At 48.8% G+C, this 9,268-nt stretch overlaps 1 protein-coding gene across 2 annotated transcripts; it reads left to right on the top strand.

Moving 5' to 3' along the window:
- Positions 1-313: 313 nt before the first annotated feature.
- DQX1 (DEAQ-box RNA dependent ATPase 1) lies at positions 314-8,450 on the top strand. 2 transcript variants are annotated; one of them, XM_025354296.1, is made up of 12 exons: positions 314-513; positions 897-1,152; positions 1,432-1,625; positions 2,318-2,702; positions 3,072-3,299; positions 3,389-3,488; positions 3,590-3,748; positions 3,833-4,024; positions 6,495-6,614; positions 6,783-6,973; positions 7,299-7,489; positions 7,980-8,450. In XM_025354296.1, exons 2-12 carry the CDS (start codon positions 916-918, stop codon positions 8,134-8,136), a joined length of 2,154 nt encoding a protein of 717 aa, XP_025210081.1. In that variant the 5' UTR covers positions 314-513; positions 897-915; the 3' UTR covers positions 8,137-8,450. The 2 variants fall into 2 exon arrangements, with proteins under 2 accessions (XP_025210081.1, XP_025210082.1); XM_025354297.1 differs by having other exon boundaries at positions 375-509.
- The last annotated feature ends 818 nt before the right edge of the window (positions 8,451-9,268 follow it).

Here is a 9,268-nt window from a genome sequence, read left to right as displayed (position 1 = left end):
TGTATGTTGTCTCTCTGGGTCTCAAAAGCCCTCTGAGTGGGTTCCTTATTCCTTGGCTTGGGGGGATGGGGGTGAGAGTCTTCTTGTACATTTGAAGGGGGTAGTCAGACTGCAACTGTCTAAAATCAACTCCTCATGCCAAGCGATGAGTGATAAATTAAGGAAGTGTAACTGAACTGAAGACCCAGCTTGGGTGATCAGCCCAGGTTTTGGACGAAGCTGCTGCAAAACTACAAGTCCCAGCATGCCTTTCACAAGCACATTACACATCATCTGTAGAATTCACACATGCTCAGTGTGGTGGCTGGAGCCTGTTTTCCATAGGTTCCTGACTAGGTTAAATAAGGTGGAGCAAATAGCCCCACCCCAAAAGCAGGCTTCAGGATTTGAAGTTTGAGCCTAGCCCTGAGGTAGAGCCGGAATTTACCTTTGTACTTACACGGTCAGGGTTGGTGGTGACTACGTGGGTCTGGAGCTGGCTGCCGTCCTGACACGTCCTAGAGCTGCAAGCAGGTTTGAATCCAGGATCACTTGGACTGCTGTTCCTCTCCCCACCCCCTATATTCTTTATCCTTTTCCCTTCAGGACTTTCCCACAGGTTACTAGGTCTCACATAATTTCTACTGCCCTTGAGGACCCCTGCCTAAGTAAGATTTCTACTACCTGCCGACAGTACTAGTATCAGGCAGGTTTCTACTACCTGACTATAGGGACTGTCGACTAACTCTCAGTAGCCCCTTATCAAAATACCTAGCACTGTTTCCTGGCAGGAAATGCTGGGAAGGGTGGGCCCCAGAGCATGATCAACTGAAGGTAGAGGTTAAGGATCAGGGCTGAGGTGGGAAGATGGTGTCAGTCACCAAATATGACCTTACTGACTGCTCTGCCTTCTGCAGGTCCTGCCAGAGAGCCACCATGGCCTCTCAGCCTCTCAGGCTGGCAGAAGAGTATGGCCCAAGTCCTGGGGAATCTGAACTGGCTGTGAACCCCTTTGATGGGCTTCCCTTCTCTTCCCGCTACTATGAGCTGCTGGAGCAGCGCCACACCTTGCCCATCTGGGCTGCTCGCTTTACCTTCTTGGAGCAGTTGGAGAGTAACCCCACTGGAGTGGTGCTGGTGTCTGGGGAGCCTGGTTCTGGCAAGAGCACCCAGGTGTGGTGGGGGTTGTAGGGGCAGGCTGATTCTGGGAGTGTACAGAGGGAGGAGCTAGGGAATTGGCCTTTCCCTGGGCACGGGGGGTACTGGACTTCGTGGGGTCATGAGGAAGGTGAACAAAGAGAGATGGGATGGGTTAGGCTGGCCCAGGAGGCTGGTGAAAGACCAGGGGACTCCCCAAATATAGAAAGATTAAAGTGGCCATAGTTTCCTGAGCACTTCTGACTGAAGTCCTACAACTTCCTCACTGGTTGTCCTTCCCTACTTCTATCCCAGATCCCTCAGTGGTGTGCAGAGTTTGTGCTGGCCAGAGGGTTCCAGAAAGGACAGGTTACTGTCACGCAGCCCTACCCTCTTGCAGCCCGGAGCCTGGCTCTGCGGGTTGCTGATGAGATGGACCTGACCCTGGGTCATGAAGTTGGATACAGCATCCCCCAGGAGGACTGCACAGGGCCCAACACCCTGCTCAGGTGGGGGCCTCTGCAGGCCTTACCCAAATCTAATTCCCCTCACTCCGTAGAAACAAACCCATTCCTCTGGCATCTCACCATACCCTCCCTCAGCCCAACTCACTCTTTTTTATTTTATTTATTTTGGAGACAGGGTCTCACTCTGTCACCCAGGCTGGAGTGCAGTGGTGCAATCACAACTCACTGCAGCCTCAACCTCCCGGGCTCAAGTGATCCTCCCACCTCAGCCTCCCAAGTAACTGGGATGACAGGCGCATACCACCACGCCTGGCTAATTTTTATATTTTTTGCCATGTTGCCCAGGCTGGTCTCAAACTCCTGGGCTCAAGTGATCCGCCCACCTCGGTCTCCCAAAGTATAAAGCATGAGCCACCGCGCCTGACTCCCACTCACTCTAAATTGTGTGTGGTACAATGGCTAAATTAAGCCCTTGAATCCCAGCCAGGGCCTCAGACATTCAGCCTAACTCTCATCAGAAAAATGTCACTTCCCAGTTGGAGTACACCTTGTGAACAAAGTGTTCTCAGTGGGGTTGTGGGGTCACAGTTATGGGTCCACAGGCTCAGGAAGTCACAGCATATTTTTCTGACCTTCAATATCAAAATCTGCGTCCCTTGGGGAGAAGTTTCCCTGAGCTTGTGTGGCTGGTCAGTGTCCACACTGATTCCTCTGCCCACTACCAATGTCAACAGGTTCTGCTGGGACAGGCTGCTTCTGCAGGAGGTGGCCTCGACCCGGGGCACTGGAGTCTGGGGCGTGCTGGTACTAGATGAGGCTCAGGAGCGGTCGGTGGCATCAGATTCACTCCAGGGGCTACTGCAAGATGCCAGGCTGGAAAACCTTCCGGGGGACCTCAGAGTGGTTGTGGTTACTGACCCAGCCCTTGAACCTAAGCTCCGAGCTTTCTGGGGCAATCCTCCTATTGTGCATATACCCAGAGAGGCTGGTGAGAGACCTTCCCCCATCTACCGGGACACCATCCCCCCTGATCGAGTGGAAGCTGCCTGCCAAGCAGTGCTTGAGTTGTGTCGGAAGGAGGCTCCAGGAGATGTGCTAGTGTACCTGCCCAGTGAGGAGGTAAAAAAAAAAAAAAAAAAAAAAAAAAAAAAAAAGCCTGCAAAAGGAGGTACTCATCATCTTCTAGTCCTAGGGAATGGGAATGGGAGCAATGCCTGTTAGGAACAGTAGAGTTGCAGTATTTACTCTCCCCTGGGGTCCCAGAGAAAAACTTGAGGATTTCAGAGTAAAGAGGTTTACCACTCACTTTTTTATTTCCTTTAATGCAGAGATTTGTGATTCAGTGAACCCCTGAAATTATAAAATCTTCAACTTTATGAGTATTTGCATTTTCTCAGAGTGAAGGGCCATAACTTTCAACAGTCTTTCAAAGGGATCTGTGACCCCAAAAAGGTGAGAACTGCCCTAATGTCCCACCCTTCTCCTCAGGAAATTTCCCTCTGCTGTGAATCCTTGTCCAGGGAGGTAGAGTCCCTGCCTCTCCAAAGGCTTCCACCACGAGTACTGCCCCTTCACCCAGACTGTGGACAAGCCGTTCAGGCTGTATATGAGGACATGGATGCCCGAAAGGTTGTGGTCACTCACTGGCTGGCTGACTTCTCCTTCTCCCTCCCTTCCATCCAACATGTCATCGACTCAGGACTGGAGCTCCGAAGTGTGAGTGAGAGAGAGATGGCGGTGGGGTAGTAAAGACAGAAATGGCCCACTCTGATCTGTCTTGGCCTTGGTTGGGGCACGGGCAACAGGTTTACAATCCTAGGATCCGAGCAGAATTCCAAGTGTTGAGGCCAATCAGCAAGTGTCAGGCAGAGGCAAGACGACTGCGAGCAAGAGGGTTCCCACCAGGTAAGAGCCTTTGCCCTCACTGAAATAAAAAACCCAAGAGTCACCAACATGCAAGCCCTGAGAAATCTACAGTGGTCTTTCCCAGGTCTTTTTCCCCTCAGGATCCTGCCTCTGCCTGTATCCTAAGTCCTTCTTAGAACTAGAAGCTCCACCATTGCCCCAACCCAGGGTGTGTGAGGAGAATCTGAGCTCCCTGGTGTTACTACTAAAAAGGAGACAGATTGCAGAGCCAGGGGAGTGTCACTTCCTGGACCAGCCTGGTGAGTACCTCTCCTGCCCAAGTATTGCCATCTGACCACCCAGTTCTGAAATTTCACATCCTGTAAGCCCTGTTTCCTCACCAGCTCCAGAAGCATTGATGCAAGCCCTGGAAGATTTAGACTATCTGGCAGCCCTGGATGATGATGGGGACCTGTCAGATCTGGGCGTCATACTATCAGAATTCCCTCTGGCCCCTGAGCTGGCCAAAGCCCTGCTGGCCTCATGCGAGTTTGACTGTGTGGACGAGATGCTCACCCTGGCTGCCATGCTCACAGGTATAAATCCCTGCTGTAAATCTGTAGCTCTTGCAGCCACTTCAGCCCTTCCCCTTGGGTTTTGGTGCTCCTGAGGCTAGCCCTTTCCTCTCTGCTCCAGTTGCCACCCCTCACAATGCCTAAAGAACCAGGCTTAGTCACCTATCTCCCTCTTGTCTCTTTAGCCTTTTTTCTCTGCTGGTTCTTGCCCCCAGCATGCTTAAATCTCTCCTAATCTGTTATTGCTAAAACTCACACACTCCTCTTCCTCAACCCTATCCTCCCCTTCAGCTGTGCAGCATGATTTCTATCCTATTCTAACTGGTGTATTGCTCACCTACTGCACTCCAGCTTCAGGTCTACCATGCCAGTGAAACAGCTTTCAACTCACCAGTGACCTCCCAGGTACCTAATCCAGTGGATACTTTTGAGCCCTTATTCATGACCTTCTTTTATACTTGAAATTGCTGACCACTTCACCTTGAAACTGCCTCCTCCCTAGGCCTCTGTAATGCTGCTCCTCATGGTTTTCATCCTACATCTCTGGCCATCCCCTTTATCTTTTCCTCGAGCTCTTTGTCCTCTTGTTATCCATTGTAAATTGGTCCTCAGGGTTCTATTCTTGCCTCTTTTGTCTTCTATTCCCTGAACTCTCTGAGCAAGTTTATCCACAACCATGGTTTGAAGTTCGACCTTTAGCCTTAACATTTCCAAACCTTGTGCCTTGTATCTCTCACCCAATACCATTCTTCTGAATCTGAGAGACAGAGAGAAAGAGAGAGACGGAGAGAGGGATGGGGAGAGGGGGAGAGAGGGAGAGACAGAGAGAGAGCATACCCCAACTCCTGATGGACGTTTCTTTTTTTCCTTTTCTTTCTTTTTTTTTTTTTTTTTTTTTTTTGAGACAAAATCTCACTCTGTCACCCAGGCTGGAGTGCAATGGCATGATCTCGGCTCACTGCAACCTTTGTCTGCCAGGTTCAAGCAATTCTCGTGCCTCAGCCTCCCAAGTAGCTGGGACTACAGGCATGCGCCACCACACCCAGCTGATTCTTGTATTTTTAGTAGAGTCGGGATTTCACCATGTTGGCCAGGCTGGTCTCAAAGTCCTGACCTCAGGTGATCCACCCACCTCAGCCTCCCAAACTGCTGGGATTACAGCCCTGAGCCTCGGCGCCCAGCCCCGATGGACATTTCTACCAGAATAGTTAACAGTACCTCAGCTCAGAACTGAACTCGAATGCTCTATTAAACCACTCCCTCGCCACTATCACCACAAAATCTTTTCCTCTCTCTAGAGTCTCAGATTCAGATAATACTATTATCCTGCTGCTCTGCTACCATCACTCTAGACCAGTCTTTCTCCAGGTTATTTCACTTTTATCTTGTAAAAGTAAATATATATTCATCTGCCCTTCTCCATATTCACTTCCAGTGAATATGGTAGGCAGGATCTGCCAATGGTAGGTCCTCCTCATTGCTCAGCTGGATTTCCTCAGTAACCTCCTAACTACTAATGTGAACTTTTTCAGACACATGGACTCTCTTACTTAAAAACTCTTCTTTAGCCAGGCATGGTGGCTTGTGCCTGTAATCTCAGCACTTTGGGAGGCTGAGATGGGAGGATCACATGAGGTGAGGAGTTTGAGACCAACCTGGGCAACATAGTGAGACCCTGTCTCTATAAAAACAAAAAATTAGTCGGGTGTGGTGGCATGTACCTATAGTCTCAGCTATTGAAGAGACTGAGGTAGGAGGATCATTTAAGCCTGGGAGGTTGAGGCTGCAGTGGGCCATGATCACGCCATTTCACTCTAGCCTGGGCAAGATAGTGAGACCCTGTCTCAAACAACAACAACAAAAAAACACAACTCTTCCTCTACAGCTACTCTTTACCTTGAAGATAGTTCCTTTCCTCAGTACTCCAGGGTCTCATGACCTTACCTATACCTACCTCTTCAGCTTTATCTCCTGCCATTCTGCAACATGTCATTTCATTCCCTCCACTCATCCCAGATGGCTTGCAGTTCCCCAAATATGCTATGTTATTAACTTAGGTGCTATGCTGTTGCCACAGTCTAAAACATACTCCCTGCCCCTTCTCCACTCTGCTAATTCCTACTCAAATTTCAAATACTAACCCAAGGGTCCTCATCCTTTTCTGTTACATCACTCACATCCTCACCACCTAAAGCCTTGATTAGTTATCCTCCTCTTTGTTTCCACAGTACCATATACAAACACCTATCATGCTTATCAAGTCTGCTTACCTGTTGGTCTCTCCCATCAGACTTGAAGCTCCTTGATGGCAGATTGTATTTCATTTGTTTATCCTCAATGTTTAATAAAGTGCATAACACCTAGAAGTTATCTATGTCTTTTGAATAAAGTTCCCAAAGGGACACTTCGGCCTTTTCAGCATTCCACCTTTACTACTATCCCTTCCCATTTCCCAAATGGCAGATTCTACCTTCCGCTCTTCTGCCTCCAGCTGCCCCTGGGTTTACCCGTCCTCCACTCAGTGCAGAAGAAGCTGCCCTGCGTCGGGCCCTGGAACACACAGATGGTGACCACAGTTCTCTGATCCAGGTGTATGAAGCCTTTATACAAAGTGAGCTCTGCATCCTCTTATAGAATCCCAGATTGTCCAAAGAGGGGAAATGTTATGCAGCCAGCTGACAGATCTCTATGCTCAGAAAGAGGAGGACCTTTGGCTAAGGGTTGGGTTATTTCAGGGGTCTCAAGGACTTTAGTTTAGCTGGTCCCTTTCTTCTCCTAGGTGGAGCAGATGAGGCTTGGTGCCAGGCTCGAGGTCTGAATTGGGCAGCATTGTGCCAAGCCCATAAACTTCGGAGAGAGCTCCTAGAACTCATGCAACGAATTGAACTTCCCTTGTCCCTACCAGCCTTTGGCTCTGAGCAGAATCGCAGAGACCTTCAGAAAGCACTGGTGTCAGGATACTTTCTCAAGGTTAGAGGAAAGGGTGGGGGTGAGGATGATCAAAGGAGCAAAAGGCAAAGAGAACAAATATTGGTAAGCCACTTTGAAATCAGGGTCCAGGTGGCCATTCAAAAGATTCTTTAGATCCAGAAAGGACTTTTCCCTTGAGGATTTGGGGCACAAGGGGCTATGGAAAATGCCATGAGGTATAGTAGAGACCAGACAACACCTAGAGGTAATGCTTTACTTTTAATACTCTCACCACCCTTACTCTTTCTCAGTCCCCTTTTCTTTTTTTCTACTATCTGCCTCTTCCCTTTTATTTATTCCATCAATATTTTTGCCTTTCAATAAGGTGGCCAGAGACACAGACGGGACTGGAAATTACCTACTCCTAACCCATAAGCATGTGGCCCAGCTCTCCTCATACTGCTGCTACCGAAGTCGTAGAGCTCCTGCCAGACCCCCACCGTGGGTGCTCTACCACAATTTCACCATATCCAAAGACAACTGCCTTTCCATTGTTTCTGAGATTGAACCACAGATGTGAGTTCCCTGACATCCTCCTACACTGCCTATTCCTCTCCCTGGGGCCAAAATTATGGCTGGGGAGTTAGAGAGACAGAAGAAGGGATCTTAGTGGTTAGTAAAAACATGATCTGAAGAGAAAGGAATTGTGGAAGGGCTGGTGAGAAGTTTAAAAGTCTGCATCATAAGAGAAGATGCACTTTTGGAGACCTAGGCAGGAGGAGTGCTTGAGGCTAAGAGTTTGAAACCACCCTGTGCAACATACTGAGACCCTGTCTCTACAAAAATTATTTTAAAAAGATTAGCTGGGTGTGGTGGTGTGCACCTGTAGTCCCAGCTACTTCGGAGATTGAGGTGGGAGGATTACTTGAGCTCAGGAGTCTAAGGCTACAGTGAGTTATGATGATGCCACTGAACTCCAGCCCAGGCAACAGAGCAAGACCCTGTCTCTAAAAAGAGACAGAGAAAGAGAAGATGCAGATCATCTAATTATGACTCTCTCTATTAGGCTGGTGGAATTGGCCCCTCCATACTTCCTGAGTAACTTGCCTCCCAGTGAGAGCAGAGACCTCCTGAACCAGCTAAGGGAAGGAATGGCAGATTCTTCAGCAGGGAGCGAATCATCCTCAGTCCAGGAGTTCAGAGATCCCTGTGTCCTGCAGTGACCTGCCTGCCTATGGAATGGAGCTGGGTTCATCTCATCACATTAGATTCTCCCTCAGGGTGGCACCAAAGCACCCAGACAGATTTAGAAGCCCAAAGTTTAGGGTTAAATATAAACCCTGGAAAGGGAGTCCCAAGACATGGTAGGCTGGGAATGGAGAGAATGGGGTAAACCACAGTCTACATAGGGAAGGACTCTTTCCTTAGCCTTCTCTTATTGATTGGAGAGGGACTGACATGCTCCCCATTCTCTCAACTTTGCCAAACCCATTCTTGTACTCCCTTGTGGTCTATAAAAGATTTTTCTATGGTGCCAGTTTTTAGTTTGGTCCTGCAGTGCCATATACAACATCCATAAATCAGCGATGATACTACAGTAAAGAACCAGGGCCAGCTCCTCCAACTATAGTTTGCAGCCTCTTCTCATCTCCAGTCAGGCGTTCATTCTATGATCAACATAGTTGTCACTAGCACAGGCATGAGTTGTCTGACTACAGTTGGTCTCTAGCCTGGCCTCTCTTCCCTCTGTCACAGTGCACCAGTCTCCAGGGGACAAAGGATGGGGGTGCTAGAGGAATCAGATAAATTCTTCCCTTCCTCATACAACTTAAATCCAATTCCTTTTTAATCCTTAAGGCTAATGCAACCATCCCCTAACTAGACTTTCTATTAACAAGCTTCCCAGCAGCCCAGACACACCGACAAGCTGAAGTCTTTCTAACAACTTCAGAGACATCATGCTTTCCTTTCTTTCTTCCTAGGTTCTCCTCCTTCCCTTCCCCTTTTCTGCCCTCGAATTTATTTATTTATTTATTTATTTCTTTTTTAGATGAAGTCTCGCTTTGTCACCCAGGCTGGAGTGCAGTGGTGTGATCTCGGCTTACTGCAACCTCCACCTCCCAGGTTCAAGCGATTCTCCTGCCTCAGCTGCCCGAGTAGCTGGGACTACAGGCACATGCCACCATGCCCGGCTAATTTTTGTATTTTTAGTAGAGAGGGGATTTCACCATGTTGGCCAGGATGGTCTTGATCTCCTGACCTCGTGATCCTCCCACGTCAGCCCAAAGTGCTGGAATTATAGGCGTGAGCCACCATGCCCGGCCTGCCCTTGGACTATTGACTTAGGTATTCTCC

Source organism: Theropithecus gelada, chromosome 13, assembly GCF_003255815.1.
Source record: "Theropithecus gelada isolate Dixy chromosome 13, Tgel_1.0, whole genome shotgun sequence".
Taxonomy (NCBI): Eukaryota; Metazoa; Chordata; class Mammalia; order Primates; family Cercopithecidae; genus Theropithecus; species Theropithecus gelada.
Note: the sequence above shows the minus strand (reverse complement) of the source record. Positions and strands in the feature narration are given on the sequence as shown.

Excerpts from the sequence above, each read along its gene's own strand:
- DQX1 (XM_025354296.1), top strand. The coding sequence starts at position 916 with ATGGCCTCTCAGCCTCTCAGGCTGGCAGAAGAGTATGGCCCAAGTCCT. Across the intron at positions 3,489-3,589 it reads AGCAAGAGGGTTCCCACCAG|GATCCTGCCTCTGCCTGTAT; the intron begins GTAAGAGCCTTT and ends TTTTCCCCTCAG. Across the intron at positions 6,974-7,298 it reads TGTCAGGATACTTTCTCAAG|GTGGCCAGAGACACAGACGG; the intron begins GTTAGAGGAAAG and ends CCTTTCAATAAG.